General features: G+C 44.9%; 5 protein-coding genes across 11 annotated transcripts in view; 2 read left to right on the top strand and 3 right to left on the bottom strand.

Annotated features, from left to right (window-relative positions):
* Positions 1-2190: 2190 nt before the first annotated feature.
* On the bottom strand, positions 2191-4317 carry LOC131878048 (WD repeat-containing protein 13-like). The gene has a single exon (XM_059223948.1). It carries the CDS (start codon positions 3799-3801, stop codon positions 2446-2448), a length of 1356 nt encoding a protein of 451 aa, XP_059079931.1. The 5' UTR covers positions 3802-4317; the 3' UTR covers positions 2191-2445.
* A 2257-nt stretch (positions 4318-6574) lies between these two features.
* Positions 6575-9002, top strand: LOC131878396 (ribose-phosphate pyrophosphokinase 1). Of its 3 annotated transcripts, none has more exons than XM_059224354.1 (5): positions 6575-6949; positions 7631-7727; positions 7792-7978; positions 8064-8621; positions 8792-9002. In XM_059224354.1, exons 1-5 carry the CDS (start codon positions 6925-6927, stop codon positions 8882-8884), a joined length of 960 nt encoding a protein of 319 aa, XP_059080337.1. In that variant the 5' UTR covers positions 6575-6924; the 3' UTR covers positions 8885-9002. The 3 variants fall into 3 exon arrangements, with proteins under 3 accessions (XP_059080337.1, XP_059080338.1, XP_059080339.1); XM_059224355.1 differs by having other exon boundaries at positions 6580-6949; positions 7792-7975; XM_059224356.1 differs by lacking the exon at positions 6575-6949 and adding an exon at positions 7413-7560.
* Position 9003: 1 nt separating this feature from the next.
* On the bottom strand, positions 9004-11188 carry LOC131878394 (kelch-like protein 3). Its single transcript, XM_059224351.1, has one exon. It carries the CDS (start codon positions 11059-11061, stop codon positions 9103-9105), a length of 1959 nt encoding a protein of 652 aa, XP_059080334.1. The 5' UTR covers positions 11062-11188; the 3' UTR covers positions 9004-9102.
* Positions 11093-17268, top strand: LOC131878395 (uncharacterized). 2 transcript variants are annotated; one of them, XM_059224353.1, is made up of 3 exons: positions 11093-11229; positions 14947-15235; positions 15345-17268. In XM_059224353.1, exons 1-3 carry the CDS (start codon positions 11208-11210, stop codon positions 16879-16881), a joined length of 1848 nt encoding a protein of 615 aa, XP_059080336.1. In that variant the 5' UTR covers positions 11093-11207; the 3' UTR covers positions 16882-17268. The 2 variants fall into 2 exon arrangements, with proteins under 2 accessions (XP_059080336.1, XP_059080335.1); XM_059224352.1 differs by lacking the exon at positions 11093-11229 and adding an exon at positions 13162-13502.
* Positions 17101-18615, bottom strand: part of LOC131878392 (oxysterol-binding protein-related protein 8-like) — a 13606-nt gene continuing 12091 nt past the window's right edge. For 3 of the 4 annotated variants that reach the window (XM_059224348.1, XM_059224345.1, XM_059224349.1), the window contains 2 exons: positions 18300-18516; positions 17101-17700 (listed from right to left, as the gene is read on the bottom strand). In XM_059224348.1, the coding sequence (XP_059080331.1) occupies positions 17463-17700; positions 18300-18516 (455 nt within the window). In that variant the 3' untranslated portion in view covers positions 17101-17462. The remainder of the gene's footprint in view (positions 17701-18299; positions 18517-18615) is intronic. The other variant, XM_059224346.1, reaches the window with a different exon arrangement.

Consider the following 18615-nt stretch of genomic DNA (forward strand, 5'->3'; position numbering starts at 1 on the left):
TTAGATCAGGGGAATGTTACTCATGACTACTCCTCGTCCAATCTAGAACAGCGGTGACATATCTAACCACTGGCACCGACTGGTTCCAAAAACTATGAGAAGCGACATGGTGCAGGAGGGTGAATAATTCTCTCCCGTGTCATGTGATGCTGAAGTCTAAGGCCCCATCTGACCTTTCCTGCTTGAAAGCTATTCAAACTGTCCCACCAGCCTCAATCCTGTGGGGTATCAAAGTGGCTTACCCGTCACCACCTCTGTTAGTTCGTGTCAAGGTTGTAGGTTCGAAGCCCGTCGATGGGTTAGGTTTTCACCCTGGCCTCTTGTATCAGATCAGGCACTGAGGCGATGGTTGGCTGGCTGGTCCCCCTTCTCAGAAGACCACTTCGACCACTTCGTCCTTCAGCAGAGGCCAATGTAGTCACTCTACTACAATGTGGGAAAGGGAAAGATGGTTGTGGTAGGGTAAAGGCCGCTAAATGTGGTGGACAGGCCTGGCCTGACTGGCTGAGACGGGTGCAATGGAGTGGTGAGAACTGGATGGTTGACTCGGAGTGTCTCTTTCGGCCTGCTTGACGTGCTTACCCAGACCAGAAGGTGTGGATGGAGCACTGTCCCAGGCTTGTGGTTGGTGGTAGGAGGTTGTCGTTGGCGTCGAGGCAGTCCAGGGCGACTCCTCCTTCTCGAAGTTCACGCCTAGCTCACCAGAGGGCTTGAACCGCGATGAGGAAAAGCAGCACGAGGACGAGGAGGAGGAGAAGGACGGAGGATCTGGGAAGGAAGGTGGTCAGGGCGCTCCAAACACCGCCAAATTTGAAGCCAAGGCTAAAACCGGGAGTGGCGTTTTCCCCTAATTTTCATCTATTTGGTTTGGAAACTTCTCACTCTCTTTTGGGAATATGAAGTAACGCTCCCCTGGTGTAGATTTGGTCAAGAGGGCTGGAAAGTTTTGGATGTGCTCTCTTTGGTATGTTACTCAAAAACTCCATAGAACGTTATGCTGCACATACGTTAAGCAATCCGTTAATCTAAGATTTTAGTCAGAACCAAAGTAATAGTAACAAAATTACAGTTATTCGTGAAAGGAATGTATTCTCATGACATCATTGAAGAAGGGTTGATCGGGAATTTTAGTCAAAAACTGCTTTTTCCTCTTTTTTTTAGTTTGGTTTTTCAAGGGCTTTTCTAACCGCTATAGGGAATGTAATCCCCAGTACTGTTAAAATGAAAGGTTATAATTCGTCTATTTATCACTTTTCAAACTTTATTTCATATTTGGTCTACCAACGAGTTCGAGTTGGCAGACCGAGCTAGTCCTTGAATATATGGTTGATCAGGAATGCTATCTAGAAATGTGTCCAAGTCTGACTTGAAAGATACTACCGAATCAACAAGGCCTACATATTCCCTACGAATATTAAAAGGAAGCAAATTAAACAATGAAGAATTCCGAGAAAGAAGAGAGTTGGACTTCATTGTTTTAACTAGCCTGGATTCTCGAGGGCTTGAAGGTGCTCTCAAAACGCACATTAAGCCTCTACGGTCACTACAATTGACCCTAAATCCTGGGTTGGGACAAAGTTCATGAATGCTTTTGAAAACGTACAATATCAGATACCTTTCGTACCTTCTCTGAGTACTGTACAATCCCAACCTTTCTAACCTCTCCCAATACGAGAGCTCTCTCATATCTTCAATGTTCCTAGTAAAACATCTTTGGACCTGCTCGAGCTTTTGCAAACCTGCTGAACTAATTGGAGCCCAAATGGGCGAGTCATATTCAAGATGCGGCTGAACAATCGACTCGTACAGAGTTAGCATCGTGACACTATCTCTGGACTTAAACGTGCGATATATCCAACCACACATTTGAAAAGCCTTACCCACCTTCAGCTGGATATGCTCATTGAACTCTCCATTATCTTGGAGGACTACACCTAAATCCTTCACGGAGTTTAGTTGCACTCTAAGACTATCAATTTTGTTAGTACAGAAAAATGTTTCAGCGGTTAGTGTTCCTTCTTCGTTAAATGCCACAAATACCTCCTTTGATCAAAACCTTAATAGGAGCAATTCTTAATCTACCCATGTTCGAGTTGAGAACTTTAAAATTGCTTATGATGCAAGGCATTTGGGACAAGAGAACCGTAAAAATAATGATTTACCCCAGAGGAGTACTAAATTTAGACGATACGACTTTTATAGGGAGTTTATTATAGTTCATCCATTCGTCTGTATCACCCATGAAAGTTTTAATCATTTCCTAGAGGGTGGAGGGAGGGAAAGGGACACAAAATGTCACATACATTACATTGCTAAAGCATTTCCAAACAAATAACATCCATAAATTATAAAACTGTTCAAATGGTGGGCCATCAAAATCATGTGAATGACAAAATGAGACAATCAAACGCCAAATTCTATGAGATTGGGTGAAATCCTTCGCCTTCATTTCTTCCACACAATGATCTGTCCGGAGCTGTCGGCCGAGGCCAAGAAGTCCTCATTAAAACTGAATCCTAAAGATATCACAGGCTTCGAATGGCCTTGAAGTTTATTCACACACGAGTTCCTGCCCGCATTGCTGATCTTCTCCAGATCAAAGAAGGCCAAGGTCCCATCATCGGCCCCACCCACCACGCAAGTTCCTTCTCGAACCGACAGGATCGGTGCAAACAGCGAGCACATCAAGCTCGGCCTCAGATCTGACTTGAACTCCATTAGCGATTCCAAGGAGCCGAATTCATTGGTGATTTTGAACAGATGCAGATGATTGGTGCCCAAATTGACTAAGAGCACCGGACCCAGATGGAGTTTACTGACGGAGTTCCGCATGGCGAGCGATGTCACCGGATGATGCTCGCCCAACGAGGCTCGGGAGCCCTTCTGGATCTTGCCGCCTTTCTTGCAATTGATCAAACGAAATGACTCGATATTGCCCCGATCATTGCCCACCCACAGCAGACTGCCTTGCTGGTTGACTTCCACGGACAACGACTTGCCGAGCATGGGACTGCCGTCCTGGATGAACTTGCCCGTGGAGATGTTGATGAGTCGGACCGTACCCGAGCTGACACCGCAGACGATGAGATTGTTATTCAAGGGGAGGAATCGGCAAAAGTAGAGGTACGACGCGCCCCGGGAAGCTCCCTCGAAATCCCGGACGCATCGTAGTTGGGTTCGCTTAAGCAAATCCCAGAGAATCAGAGACCCATCCAGGGAACAACTCACTACGAACTGATTGGATTCGGATATGTCAAAGTCAACCACACCCTCACTATGACCGGGTAAAGTGACAAAAGAGGCGGTTTGGAGGTCGCAAATCGACAAAAGACCATCCATGGAGGAGCAGACGAACGTGTGGTCATCATTGTGCAAGAACTTCAGTCGAGTGATGGCTTCTCGGTGCTGATCGAAGATGTGATGCACTCCATGGTAAGTGTATCGGGTTTGATCCCGATGCTCGGGCAACAAATAGGGCTCATTCTCATTGATCATATCATGGTGGGACATGGCATGGGCATAGTCCGGAGCAGCCGCGGAAATGGACAGGCTTTTCAAGGACAAGACATCGCTTGGCAATCCGAATTGACGCTTCAAGAGCTTCACTCTAAGCGACAGATATTTCTTGTTCCGCATGGGACCACCCCCGCCTCCCGAGGGCGTGGTGGGCCTCTCCGCCATCTGATCTTGCAGAAGTTGGAGTCGTCGCTTGAGATACAACGGCCTCAGATCCTTGTCCTGGGCCATGATGGGACGAAATTGGGACAGTTTGGAATCTACTGCGAGCACCTCTTGCCACATTGGAGCGCTCGGGGGTGGATCACACACGGGAACACGTAATAATTCTCATCTAATTTGGGCATCAGTCAACCTTGTCTCACCACAGCTCATGTCCAGCCTTTCACCTTTCATCACCGACCATCCTACATTTTGACAGCCATCTACTACGGGACATGGGAAATGGGATTGCCCACAGCAGAGGCCTAGTTAGCTACGTACTGGCTAGTGACTACTGGCTTGCTCCCTGCTATTGACTTGGCCTGCTAAGGCCTTTCAAAAACGTGAGTGTACAACATCGTGCCTCCGTACGAGCATGGATTGCTGACATTCTACGGGTCTCAGAACGAGACCAACTGAGGAGTACTACGTAGGCAACGTCTATGCATGAACCACTGGATTATGGACAAGGAAACAAGGTCGAGAATTCGAAAATTTACCTTCTGGTAGAGAGTCAATGCACTGCATTCTTCAACTGAAATGGATAGCAAGTTTGTGTTTGTTTGAGTGTGTCAATTTCTATTCAAACCATACTCATGTGAAAACGAACGCAAGATCCTTTCCCTTGAGAAGGGAAAGGAAACTAAATAGCTCCGTCATTCTTTGGAGCTAAAATAAAGACAACATGCCCATGCCCAGCAAATCTGCGCCATTCATTTATTGCATTTATCATTTATTTCAATTTGCCGGCTTGTTGCAGCAAACAATACTCTGATATTGAGCCAAGTTGTTAGGGCAGTGACATAACTGGACAAAACATGATACTTTTGGAGTTTTGCAAGAAATTGACTTGATTATTAAGAATTCAATTGGATCACAAATCCAGTTGGCTTTGGTGCTTGCCTAAGTTCTCCCTCCTCAAAATACCCAAAGTTATGATTCAGTGTTAAATTTTCCTTGCTTAACATCTTGTAACTTAATGAGGTAAACATTCGGAGTCAAATGGATCCTGGCCATGATCCAGGGGGGTTTAGAGTCTCATAGTTACCCTGTTTAATCAATAAATGAGGTCAAATATGGGGCCAAAACTGTAAAGAATGTTTTTCTAGAGCTAAATAGATTTAATGGGCATGAATAGATAGATTTATTTCAGGAACACTTTGATCATGATTAAATAATGTCGGAATTTTATCATTGCGTTAGCATCTTGATACATCAAAAATTTCATGAGCATGTAATTCCTCAGGTTCTGGGTAAGCAAAAGCTTGTTTTCACCAGGACCTGAGCATGGATAAAGTTAAAAAGGCCACTTGTAATTGATATAAATACATCAGTTGGCTGTTTATTGTAAAATTTTGAAAGAATTCTTCAACAAATACAAATGGCGTCGTTCTGGGCCTAGTGTTGTTTAACAATCTCAATTCCGAAAAGTCAATTCTCAAACCTAGTATTCCCGTCCTTGTTCTAGAGGTTCAAAGTCTATTTAACTAAGCAATGGAGCAGAGAAGACGTACCTTGTGATGAGAAGGCACAACTTACCCGGCACGAAGGATCCGATCCAAGTCAAATACGATCAAGGTGATGCAGGCGTGCATAGATGTGTAAGACCAACCAGGCCCCTTTGCTAGTCAATCAATGAGAAGTAATGAAATTGAGGGTTTGAGACATGCTTGAAAGACAGCATAAGAATAATATCTAAGACATCTGGGGTCGATGAGAGGGAGAATTCAGATGGGAAATGAGGTTTCATGTCTGTGAAGATCGGACCGGGTCGTTGGCACGAGGTTTAAATAACCGAGGGAAATGCTCGATGGAAATGGACTTGATCGTGGCTCTCGTTCAAAGGTCGATGCCAACACATCTGGAACAAACTCGATGGTCAGAGGTCAATGCCTGATTATTGCACGACATTGGATTTAACGTTGAGTGAACTCAATTCGCCATGTGCTTCTCTGTGGAGAATCTCTGTTTTATTAAAGAAATCAGTCACACCTCATTCATAGAAATTCAAAGAGGACCACGGCAGGTATCCTCGTTTTCAATGAGTGGAAATGTGGATCGAAGGATGTCTATTTTTGAGTATATATCATCCAGAACCTACCTATATAAATTTAGTGTTACCTTGGGCACCCTGTGTGTTTTCCACGCTTGCGCTTTTTCTCGCCAGTGGCCAGGAGAGCTAGAAATTAGCGATGGCTCGAGCCAAAAAAGCATAATCAACTTGGCTCTCCGATTCGAAAATTAATAGAAATGCGGTGTTTTGGATTCAATTGCAAACTCGCAACCCCCTATGGTTTTTAGTATCATTAGATAGCTAACAAGCCTTTCAGTTCAGCGGTCAGCGATTTATAAAAAGTGTATTACTAATTCATATAGTTCTGCTGGAGTTCCTCCCTTTAGCCAAGAGAATATGCAAAGGCTGAAACCAAACAAGGTTTAGCAACGACATAAAAAAAACTTTAACCCAAGTGCAAATTTTCAAGAAACAAACCAAATCGCTATGTTCAGTGGTTAATTTTATTTTTCGTTGGTTCTCCCAATTTATATCAGTTGAAAACTTTTGAGACCTAACTTGATCAAATCTGAAATTGGGTCTTTAGTTCTGGTATTTTTACCGCTCATATTTCCCACAGGGCCATCGGATCTTTTATTACAAAAGTTCTGTAAATAGATGAAAAAAATTGGCCAAAAGGTAGCCATAGTTCAAAAAGACCCCATTTCCTTCATAAAATGTCGCGACCGTACCCAAGTTGTTGCGTAATTTTCAGTTTCCGATGAAGCTCTTCGCTATTAAGTTTTCTCGATCCGAGTGATCATAACTGGGCCATCACTACTTGGATCCACACTAAACAAGTGTGTCTACAGAAAGCGTGAGTTGGTGAGTGAGAGAGTGAGTGGATCGTCCATAGCACTTCTACTGTTAGTGTTCCCAAGTGTCTGAAGTGAAGTTGGAGCCGTTGGAGCTCTCTGTGGGAGAAGCCAGATTTTTGTGGGATCGATCGCCTATTGTCGTCATCGTGCTTCTTGTGGTGTCCCCGTGAACCCAAAGATTGACCAAGCTCGTTGGTTGTTCCTCCACTGTCCATCATTTCTGGGGTGTCTTCCGGGGTCAGATCCGAGATCTTGAACCTCACACCGAATACTTTCAGCTCCGCCCAACGGCGTCCCTTCTCTCACGACCAAGCCCAATCATCTCAACCCGACACCATGCCCAACATCAAAGTATTCTCAGGTAGACCATGGCATACATCCAGCTAACCATAATTCCTGTTGTGGATTCCATCCATGAAATCGCCCCTAGCGACAAAGTTTCCGAGATTACCGACTCTGATCATGGAGAAATTGAGAAGCGTCGAAGGGTCGAAGTGGTCAAGCGAGTTTTTTCCTGGGATTATTCAGGAGCTCAGGGGTGGGTGGGTACTGGAAGACTAGATACAGTATACAATAGAGGAGATATGGAGATGAGGTAGCCCAAGGTGAGGGGAAATGGGTAACCTGAGTTGATATGGATGATTGAATGGGAGACTAGACCAGATTGGCATTGAATTTATAACCTCACACTATAAAGGCTTTTGGTCTTTCCGTCCGATTATGAAGAAGAGCAATCTTAGACTCCGGAAGGAGTTTGAAATCTTGCGACTCGCTCATTTTCGGCAAATCCAGTAGTAGCTCAAATTTCAAACGTTTCGTGGCTGCAAAATGTAATTTGGACTGGTGAAGTAAAGTACGAAGTTGGCGTACCTCAACGAAAGAAGCGCAAAAATGTTGGGCATGATCCCGAGCATTTCTCTTATCAATTTTTCCAAGATTGCGTCAATGAGAAGTTTTGAGGGATCTCAATGAGTTGGTTATGGTATTTTTAACCATGAAATCCAATCTATGGCCTAATCGGCCTTTCCCTTTGAACTTGCAGGCTCTTCTCATCCGGATCTGACCCAAAAACTGTGCGATCGATTGGGCATCGATACGGGAAAAGTGGTCACGAAGAAATTTAGTAACCTAGAAACATGGTAAATCTTACCCATCCTTGCCCCTAGAATACCACCCTGTTAAACTATTCCCTTCGGTTTGCAGCGTAGAAATTGGCGAGTCTGTCCGTGGTGAGGATGTGTACATCGTTCAATCCGGCTGCGGAGAGGTCAATGACAATCTCATGGAGTTGCTCATCATGATCAATGCTTGCAAGATCGCTTCCGCTGAACGGGTCTCGGCCGTCATCCCTTGTTTTCCCTATGCTCGACAAGACAAGAAAGACAAAGTAGTAGCCATCAAGGGCCAATATAGAGGTTGCCGATGATCATCCGTCCAACTAACTCTTTCTCTCCCCTCCTCCTCCATCTATTCAGAGCCGGGCCCCCATCAGCGCCAAGTTGGTGGCTAACATGCTCTCAGTGGCTGGAGCCGATCATATCATCACCATGGATTTGCATGCCTCTCAAATCCAGGGCTTCTTCGACATTCCCGTGGACAATCTCTACGCCGAGCCCGCCGTCCTGAAATGGATCAAGGAGAACATTGTCGATTGGCGAGATGCCATCATTGTATCGCCGGATGCGGGCGGTGCCAAGCGGGTCACGGCCATTGCGGATCGACTGAATATTGAGTTCGCTTTGATTCATAAGGAGCGGAAACGGGCCAATGAGGTGGCCAGTATGGTCTTGGTGGGTGACGCCAAGGGCAAGGTGGCCATTCTGGTCGACGACATGGCGGACACTTGCGGGACGATCTGCCATGCGGCTGATAAGCTCATGGAAGCGGGTGCCACAAAAGTGTACGCCATTTTGACTCACGGCATCTTTTCGGGCCCTGCTTTGAATCGAATCAATGCCGCCTGCTTTGAGGCGGTGGTGGTCACCAATTCCATCCCACAAGACAAGCACATGCGCGAATGTCAAAAGATTCAAGTAAGTCAATAAATACTCAAGATAGGCGAGTGTTTTGATAAGAAAGGAACGTAATGCTTTATAAGATCTTTTCTGGTTTCCTGATTTAGGAGAGCTGCGTAGTTGAAAATGTTGGCACCCATTGGTTGGTAGTCACATGATGATGATACATTCTTCTTTGCTTTTTCCAGTGTATTGACGTGTCGATGATGTTCGCGGAAGCCGTTAGAAGGACTCACAATGGAGAGTCGGTATCCTACTTATTCTCCAATGTTCCTTATTGATGTGGCAATCTCGCTTCGCTCAAGAACCCAAAATACGAGCTAAAATTGATTATCAATGCAATTGGCCGAGTGAAATTTGGTTGCAATAAAAGAAAATTCCCAAAATGACCGCACAGAAGGAGGACGTAAAGATCTCTTATTGAACATCGTTATCGAGTACATCTGACAATTTTCCGATTTAACTCATTCTTTCCTTGCAAGGAGATCTAAATCGGTTCTTAGATAAATTCCGGCTTCTCAATGACACAAACCCCGGTATAGGAACGACCAATGCTCATGGTGGCATTTAAAATAGTCCAAGTATCCGTCTTGGGATTATACACTTCCACGGATTGCAGATTCGAACTCCCATCATCGCCACCCACCACATATAGCAGGCCGTTATGCGTCACGACGCCCGCATTTCTTCGACAAAAATTCATTTCCGACACCGTGGTCCATGTGTTCCGTTCTGGATTGAAGCATTCAACACTTTTTCTAACCAAAGGCCCATCGTGGCCACCAATTGAGAATAAAAGCCCATTCAAGACGCCCACTCCAGCTCCTGATCGACGAGCAGACATGTCGACCACTTGGGTCCAGGCATCGACCTCGGGATTGTAACATTCCACCGAACTGAGGCAGTGTCGACTATTGCCGTCGTATCCACCCACTGCATAAATCAGTCCGCTTAAGACACCAACGCCTACTGAGCTCCGTCGAGTGGACATACTGGAAATGGGGCGCCATTCCCGGCTAGGGGTCTCTTTGGGCAAAAGCTCGCCCATGCAAAGATTCGGAACCGACAAGTCCAAGACTTCAGCCGAGCTAAGTCCTGTGCTTCCGTCGAAGCCACCCACGGCGTAAATGCGATCGTTGAGAACGGCTACCCCCAGGGTCGAACGTCGGGCTTCCATGGTAGCTACTGAGGTCCATCGATCCTTTAATGGGTCGTACTCATCCACAGTCCGAACTCGGAGGCTGCCATTGAAACCTCCCACGGCGTAAACACGACCTCGTACAACGGCCACGCCACATCGACATCGGCGAGTGTCCATTTCGGTGATCGGAAACCATCGTTCCTCCTTGAAATCGTAGCACTCGACAGATCTAATGGCTTTCGGAGCTTGACCCCCAATGGCTAACATGACACGGGGTAATCCGATGGGTTGTCGAGGTCGGACCCGAGAGACGAGAGGATTGGAACAAGACATGAGATGATAGGTAAGAGCTTCAATAATGAAGTCTTTGCACCGGGGATTGGCCTCGAGCAAGGGTTCCTCCTTGACTCGCTTGATGAGATACTCCTTGGACAGGAGTGGTAACCGCACATGGTTCATGAGATCGGCCACATGACTTTGACGAGCTTCCGGATCATGCTGAATCCAAGTCAAAACGCTTTCGTATACTTTCTCTTCGGAAGGTACAGTAATGGTATCGCTGGCAATGAGGCTGATGACTTGTTCCGGTCGTAATTGAATGAACTCATCCGAGTCGAGCACCTCAGTAAAATGCGTTTCAATGAAAACCTCCGCCTGGGTTTGAAGATCTTGGCAACCGTGGAGATCGGCGAAATCTTTGATCCCCAAGCAGTTGGTGGGATGCAATTGAGATTGGAGAAATTCGCAACAAGCCTCTCGGACATCTTCCAGTTGCAGCAGATTGGCTGCCATGAGCAAGTTCTGTACATTGTCCTCCGACACCTCGACCTTGGAGGTGTACACATACTCCACCAAGCTCTTTAATGCCTCAGGATCAACCTCATTGAGAGTAACACAGTCCTGATCGCGCTCATTAAATGTGGTAAACATGGCCCAAAAATAAGGCGAGCACGCGGCTAGCACATTCTTGTGGGCTGGCACGCGCACATGCCCAGCTTCCAAGGTGACGTCGGTCAGCAGGCCCGCTTGGCGTAGCCGATTTAGACCAGCCAGGGCCTTGGGTGGGTGATGGGCCAAAAGGCGCACCGGGCGCGGGCCCGAGCAGCCCAGTCCTGCGCCGGTCAGCCCATAGAGCGCATCAGCGCATTTCTGAGAAGATTCATCCAAGGAGGAAATTGAGCAACGGCGCAAGAGCAAATGAGGATGAGGTCGGGTGGGCGGGTGGGGACGCTGGCCCTCAGGAAGATTATCCACTGGAACGATAGGCTGACCGCGACCCTCAGCTACGACCTCCTCGTCCAGGAGCAAGTTGTCCATTTTGGACTTTTACGACTTTTACCCAGGTATGATTGGGAGGCACGGTGAACGGATTGGACAAAGAGAGCGTAGCGTAACACGGTCGAATTTCTCTTTGGAAGGAGAGCGAGAGGTGACTGACGACCAAGCAGTTGACTTATTAAATCATGCTTGGAAAGAAATCTAGAGGTAAGCGTGGATCAATGCAACTTATCAAGTTCAATGTCTTCTCAATGCAATAGAGCAGTATCAATGATTGACAGCGAAATGATCAGAGACTTCTGATTAGCAGATTGAGGCTGAAAGTTTAACGTGATTGATCTATGATGAAAAGGCGTGTGAAACAAAAGAAGTAAAAACTAGTATTAGAGCTCTGGCTAATAAGGATTCCTAATTTGTTCAAATATTGTTGCTGGTATAGTGAAATGATGTGCTTCAATGTGTCGGTTGGACAAATTTAAAATTAGTTAGGTTCGTCTTACTTTATGGTACGAAAGATCAAAGGCGTTTTGCATGTCATGCGCCATTCCTTTATTGAGGACAAATGATGAAGAATGTCTCAGTAATCCCTTGAATTGGAATTCATGAAATGCATAGTTTCGAAGATGTTTTTATCGTTGTGTCAGATAAGACTTGATGTCATAGGAATCCAGTAAGTCGCCCTAATGCCTAACAAACATAAACTTATCATATAGCTTTTTTGACACAATTGCCACCGGCTCAATCCATGAATGAACTTACCCAAGCATTGTCAACTAATCCGTTCTTTACATGCTCATAAATTGAGGAGAGCCAGGTCTGTGATGGGGAAAATGGTCACCTCACCGAACTGAAAGGCTCAGCATTGATAAACGTTATTCTCCACCGATTAGTTGGCGGTGCTCATTTTTTAATTTGTGGCAAAATGTTAAAAGGTTTAGACAGAGACTTTAACGGTTATTAATATCGTGTTAGGTTAGGTTGGGTTAGGTTAGGTAAGGTTAGATTAGGTCAGGTTAAGATTTAAAAAAGTAGCACCGCCAACTAATCGGTGGAGAATAACGTTTACCCTCAGCATTTTCTACAGCTGCCGCATCTCTTCACTACACAGTACACACCCAGTCTGTAGTCAGTAGTCAGTGGAGTAGGCCTAGGGCTTTACTTACAGCTGTTGAGGGTACACAAACACACCAGCTGTCTTACTCGATCCAGGGGTTATGTATAGTAGAGTTAGAGCAGAGCATGAAAAAATACATCTGGCTGACTTTTTCTATTATTGCTTCAGGCGAGGCATACTATTAAGAGAAACTGCTTTTAAGGAATAATGAATTTTTGGCACTATGTTCATGATGTAAAAGAATGTCTTGGCTCAAATGCACAATGAATCGAAGAATTAGTTAATGACCTTATTTCTTCCAGCGAAATTTTTGAAAACTCGCCATGCAGAGTGTGTGTATTCATGAAGTGTCATAATATATAAAATATATGCCCAAAACAATAATCCAAATTTGGCAATGCACTAGGCTTTCGGGCGCCCTCTAGGATGAATGAGTTTAAAATCTTTGTTTTTTTTGGGGGGGGGGAATCTTCTAGTTCTTGCATCATCCTATTGGTTGGTTATCTTATTCTTCAAACACATTATCGGTCCTATCACACTTATAGAAAAAGAACCCCGACCAGTGGGTCAAATATTCAATAGATTATTGGAGGAAATCTGGCTCCACCACAATTTCCTGTCAGCGCTTACGTCAGACTACGGAAGGAGGTGGCAAAGTGGATTTCAGTTTCATACCATGAGAGAAGCCGTTGGTTTGATTTGCCGCTCCAATCTTTCTCCACAAGAAACTCAAGGGCGCTTTCCCAATTCACAGGTCTGACCCAAGACTTATGGGGACCAAAACAATAATCATGGAGGTTGGGACTTGGGCTACCACTTAACATTTTCAATGGCCTATGACATTCCAGGTGGTATGTCCAAAACCCGTTAGTTAACCTCAAAAGGTAACCCTGATGTCTTCTTCTGTCAAATCAGGGTTGCTTTTTGCTCAAACTTAACTTTTCGTATTACCATGGGATAGGCGGGTACTTTCAATTTCCATATTTTCTGGCAACCTTCAATTTGAAATTTGATTTGGTCCTATCACTAGCTTTAACCCAAATTCCTGATTTACCAAACATAATCCAAGCTAAGTTAATTCGCTGTTCGAAACAACATCACAAATCTCTCCTATTGGCCGTTAAGTAGCGGTCAAAAAGCTCGGGAAAAAATGTCGCTTGTCTTAAAGTATAGAGTCTGCGGTAGCGCGAACTATTTTAATCCCAGACAAATTCTTTCCTTACCTTGGCCGAAGACAAATACCTTAGTTTTGACATCTCAACTCATGCTTCGATCGAGGCCCAGCCTAAGCCTCATTTCCTGATGGAGGCCCATCCTGAGTGGCCATCACCTCATCTCCAGCGGGACAATCCACCCGAATATGCCAGTAAGCTTCATCTATCGATTCACTCCTATTCATTTATTTGGAGGTAGGAGGGAGGTCATCTTCTAAGATTCAAACCCAAGCAAGGTTTCGTTGTTGAAGAGCCTCCAGGGTGGGACAAAGAATGATGGCTGGCACGCATGTATCAGGTATTATGGTTAGGTGGGGTGCCACCATTTGAGAGTACCAACTAGCAATTAGGTAACTCCAAGGAAATCTTGGTGAACACGTGGATTATTTGATGTAAGCTTGCTCTTAACGTTGATGGAACCATTTGAACGCCAAATTTTTGCATTTAAACATTATCCTGATTAACCAACTGAGCATCACGGAAGGAGTTTGCGCGATTATCGCCAGAATTGGAAAAAATTCAGCGTCCACATCCAAAGCAATGGAACCTAGATAGAATCTACTCTTGGTTGTTGAGGGTTGTTGAGTAATATGGCCCTGAACAACGGAATGAAATTCCAATCAATGACCTTGGGGTCACCTTCGGACCAATAATTTCTGACATCATGAATCTAACATAATTGAGTATAATTCGGTAACCATTGCAATGATTGCTATCATACTTGGTGTGCTCCTTCTTCATACTAGTGCCATTATCCACATTTTTTTTGCTGCAATATTTAAAATACGTCGTAAGTTATTTCAAATTTTATATAAAAACGAGGAGGTTGCCAATAATTTCCGCCCTAACTGTAACTGATACTGTACGTCTTCAAAAGCATTGATGAGCTTTGTCCCAACCCAGGTTTTAGGGTTAACTCTAGTGACCGTAGAAGCTTAATGTGCGTTTTGAGAGCACCTTCAAGCCCTCGAGAATTCAAGCTAGTTCGAACAATGAAGTCCACATATCTTCTTTCTTGGGCTCCTTCATTGTTTAATTTGGTTCCCTTTAATATTCGTAGGGAATACGTAGGCCTTCTTGATGCGGTAGCATCTTTCAAGTTAGACTTGGACAAATTTCAACTTAGCATTCCAGATCAACCTTACATTCAAGGACTAGCTCGGTCTGCCAACTCAAATTCGTTGGTAGACCAAATATCATATAAAGATTGAAAAGTGATAAATAGACGAATTATAACCTTTCATTTTAATAGTATTTGGGATTACATTCCCTGTAGCGGTTAAAAAAGCCCCTGAAAAAAACAAACCAAACAAAAACAAAAAGAGAATAAAGCAGTTTGTCCTTGATGTGTTAAAATACTTTTTGATATCAACCACATTTGGGTGAGATATGTCCTGAAGTTGAGTTCTTTTGCACGTCCCTCTCTCAAAAATTGAAAATTTAAATCCGGTTTCGTCTTTGTTTTAAATTTTTTGAGATCGATCTCGTGCAACCAACATTTCATTTATTACAAGTAGAAATCAGCACTGGAGTGGTCCTCATTTCAAAGGCATATTTGTTGTGCTAAATAAATGATCAAGATTTGGGTTATTTCAGCGTCAATGTTTCCGGCTCATCGACGCAAGAGTCCGGAATCTTTGGAGGCCTTGGCATCGAATTCGGTGTTGGGACGGATTCGATCCACGGTACGCAGCGATCGCCACGCCTCCACGTGTAGGAGTGCCCCATTGTCAGAGCTGATACAACGGAGTTTGCCCGCCACAATTCGAACCCGCTTATTAACCCAAGCCATCCCCACGCAAAATGAGTGGCAATTTCCGTGTTTGAAAAAACGCGAGCACACACTCTGTCTCCATCATCGGGCTTGTAAATCCGTTTACAATTAGTAAGTGCAACCTTGTCAAAAAATTTTAAAAAAATGTTGTCATAATTTGAACTATTTATTCATAACTGTGATCTGGATGGAGGGGGCTGACCCTGTCTTTTTGTTCCAGCTGCGATTTGATTCTCAATATCCTCCTCCAACCCGACATCACGCGCGTCTGCTTGGATCTTCGTCGCATCGCATTCACCCTTCACGAGAGCGTGGTAAACTGGATTCACGCCAGTGTCGCCTCCTCTCCCCGTCCCAGTTCCCTGATTTGTCTTCAAATCCAAGGCGGCTCACCCCACTCCGACCACGTGCTCCCCATCTTGAATGAGCTGGCCAGCGCGCTAGTGGCCAGCGCCCCTCAACTCCGCGAACTCTCTCTGCCCGTGTGTTCCAATTTGACCTTGCTCCACGTGTCCAACATGCCCAAGCTGACCTCGCTCCAAGCCGAAAGGACGAAGAAGCTCAATCGTCGAGGTCTTTGGCATTTGTGCCATCCCGACTCGATCTCGAAATATCAATTGGAAGTGCTGGAGCTTGGTGTGTTCAAGCACGAGTTCTTTCGCAAATTGGACGTGGCCAAGTTCTTTACGTGCATGAAACGGCTCAAGAAGTTCTCTCTTCGGGATGAGGAGCGGAACTTGGTCCGGGCCAATCAAGCCTCACCCTCCGTAGGTGGGAAGATTCTCACCTACTCGGTGATCAAATTGGGAATCGTGGATGCGGAGAGCGGCAAACATCCGGACCTGTTTCCCCGTGGCGAATTCAAATGCCAACTCAAGGAGCTCAAGGTGGTGGATCGCCACCTGAAACCCGAGTATCTTCTCACGGCCTGTCCGGATTTGGAGAAGCTCACCATCGACTGGCAAGAAGATCTAGCTTGGGCTCCGTTTCGTGTGTTCAGTGTGGATTGGTTCTCGCAAATGATCCTATCCCCATCTTGGCGGGAGTTATGTCTCAAGTTGTCAGATTTAGAACTGGTCCTGCCCTTGGCCCACGGAGCTGAGCGCTACAGTCTGCCTTTGGAAGACTTTTCCGTGCTCATCCAGGCCTTGAATGGCCTTAAACGGCTCAAGATCAGGGGTGCCGGAGGACAAGATCCATTGCCTCTGTCGCAGATTTTGCAATCCTGCCCGGATTTGGAGCACCTTATTCTGGAGAGGACTTCGGTCACGGTGCCTCAAGATTATGAAGTGATCGAAAATGTATCTGTTTGCCAGAACTTGAGGGCTTTCTCCTTTGTGGAGAGCCTGACCAGTATGGCCACCAGTCGACGGCTGACCTCGTTCATTTTGTATTATATGCCCAACCTTGAGAGGCTGGAATTGCAGCCCGAGACGACGTTCAGTTTTTCGGGGCTCAAACCCCGAGAATTGGAGAAGCTGGCGGGTCTGCTCAAGCTAACTCGTTTGTCTGTGGCATTGTCACTGAAGGCGTATATTATGAACTTGCCGGAGATCATCTTTATCCTGCGGAAGTTTCCTCAGCTGAGATACTTGGTGATCTCCTGGGGAAAAGCGCATTCTGTGTTCAACGAAATCGGAAATAAGAGGATGAACTCTATGACGAATTGGCTGCATAGCGCTCTTCAGAGCGAGAATGCCAATATTCATTTGGAAATCGATTTCCTTCTCCATGGAAACACTCTCTTAACCTCTTGATCTCGTATTTGTACTCTGTTTTTAGCTATTGATTATCATGAAGTTAATGATAACCATTCATCAAACTCGACTAAATGACATATTATGTAAAAAAAACGCCGTAACCTGTGTTCCCTATTTTTATTTTCGGACGAAATGATCGATTCGATATTCCCTCACAACTTGTTTTTTGACTGCTCTTTCAAAGCGGAGAAGCGAACAAACCAATAATGGACGAAGAAGGGGTTTGTTAATATTTATTATTGGTGCTAACTATTGCAGAACTCTACAATGTCAATATGATCATAGAATTCTAGAGGAGACGGTAGAGCTGATGGATCGACTGATTGATAGATAAGCGGGAGAAAGAGAGACAAAAAACTTGCACAACTAAGTGTATGTATGTACATACAATGATCATGATGATTGTACCACGTACAGCACAGAGTTCATAGGTATATTCTTACAGATTAATAAGGGTAAGGCTTCTTGAACAGCTGATGAATGAATTCTGAACTACTCCTCCACTCGCATCCTTCTCAAGCACGACTCAAAGAAAGATTGATAGAAAGAAAGACAGAGAGACAGAGACAGGTCTCTGTCTAAGAGGATCCGGAGTAGTTGACGGGATTTTGCGATTTCGTGGTCACTACCCACGTCAAGATGGCCTGGATCATAAAGACCAAGATGACGAGACACACCGTGTCTCGGTTGATATTGGAATTCGAGTCCCGCTCCTTTTGCTGCATGGACATGACCTCAAGCTTGTGCTCCAAGCGGGACAACTTCTCGCTGTTTCGCTTGTGTTGTTCCAAGAGCTGGCGTAACAAGGTCTCGCAACTGAAAGAGGCGTTGATTTCAACGTTGATTTGGTCTCTTGTAATGTTATCAAATATCATTTCGTGGAGAAAACATTGATAAGGACCCGATTCATACGGATGTGATCCAATTGAACAATTCGCTTTCAAGTATGATTAAGACTGTAGCTCACAAATGATCTACAAATGATGGGTATTCAAATTTCGACGACACTTCAATCAACCTTCTCAGTTTTCCAAAGTGACTAAAATGTGGAAGTTTGTTTTTGATCTTTCAGAACATATTGTTGTTCATCTCGATTCTTTTAACAATTTCGATCTTGCCTTTACTTCATTTTTGGTCTGTTACTCAACAGACATGCATGCCATTGCGCCAAATAATGAGATGTTCAAATGAAGTCGTAATTGAAACGCTCTAACTTTCTTATTTGATCATACAATTCATTTTGAAAAGGGAGTCAGAATTGATCTAATCCGAAGCAAACCGCTTGAAACCCGTTTATGAAACCCGTTCATATTCGATATTACTACAAACCCATGATTTAAGTAAGCCAATCAAAATGACCACTTTCAATGCCGAACTTCATTAGTTTGACACCTATGGTACGGTTTCGAACTTACTTCTCTGACACGATGGGTGACGATGAACTTTGCTTGCCATCCACACCATCTTCGGACTCCTCCAAAATGACCGAACTGCCTGAATCCCGCCCACCGCCTTCCATAGAAGGAACTGCCGGGGTGGTTTTGAGCTTATCTGTCGCGTTTCGTCGCCGTCGCATAACCAACGACGACCTCTCTGACCCTGGAACAAATCCAATTCGATATGAGCTCCATCCTATACGGTGGAGAGAGGAATAAAGCAAAGAAATGGCATTGAGTCGCCACCAACCCAAGAGAGTAGATTGGTTCAACTCCAAACTTGAAACGAAAACCC

The sequence above is a fragment of the Tigriopus californicus genome, chromosome 3, assembly GCF_007210705.1.
Source record: "Tigriopus californicus strain San Diego chromosome 3, Tcal_SD_v2.1, whole genome shotgun sequence".
Lineage (NCBI taxonomy): Eukaryota > Metazoa > Arthropoda > Copepoda > Harpacticoida > Harpacticidae > Tigriopus > Tigriopus californicus.

Excerpts from the sequence above, each read along its gene's own strand:
- LOC131878048 (XM_059223948.1), bottom strand. The coding sequence starts at position 3,801 with ATGTGGCAAGAGGTGCTCGCAGTAGATTCCAAACTGTCCCAATTTCGT.
- LOC131878396 (XM_059224354.1), top strand. The coding sequence starts at position 6,925 with ATGCCCAACATCAAAGTATTCTCAG. Across the intron at positions 7,979-8,063 it reads AAGACAAGAAAGACAAAGTA|AGCCGGGCCCCCATCAGCGC; the intron begins GTAGCCATCAAG and ends CCATCTATTCAG. Across the intron at positions 8,622-8,791 it reads GCGAATGTCAAAAGATTCAA|TGTATTGACGTGTCGATGAT; the intron begins GTAAGTCAATAA and ends TGCTTTTTCCAG.
- LOC131878394 (XM_059224351.1), bottom strand. The coding sequence starts at position 11,061 with ATGGACAACTTGCTCCTGGACGAGGAGGTCGTAGCTGAGGGTCGCGGT.
- LOC131878395 (XM_059224352.1), top strand. The coding sequence starts at position 13,439 with ATGGAGGCCCATCCTGAGTGGCCATCACCTCATCTCCAGCGGGACAAT. Across the intron at positions 13,503-14,946 it reads CAATCCACCCGAATATGCCA|CGTCAATGTTTCCGGCTCAT; the intron begins GTAAGCTTCATC and ends GGGTTATTTCAG. Across the intron at positions 15,236-15,344 it reads TGTAAATCCGTTTACAATTA|CTGCGATTTGATTCTCAATA; the intron begins GTAAGTGCAACC and ends TTTTTGTTCCAG.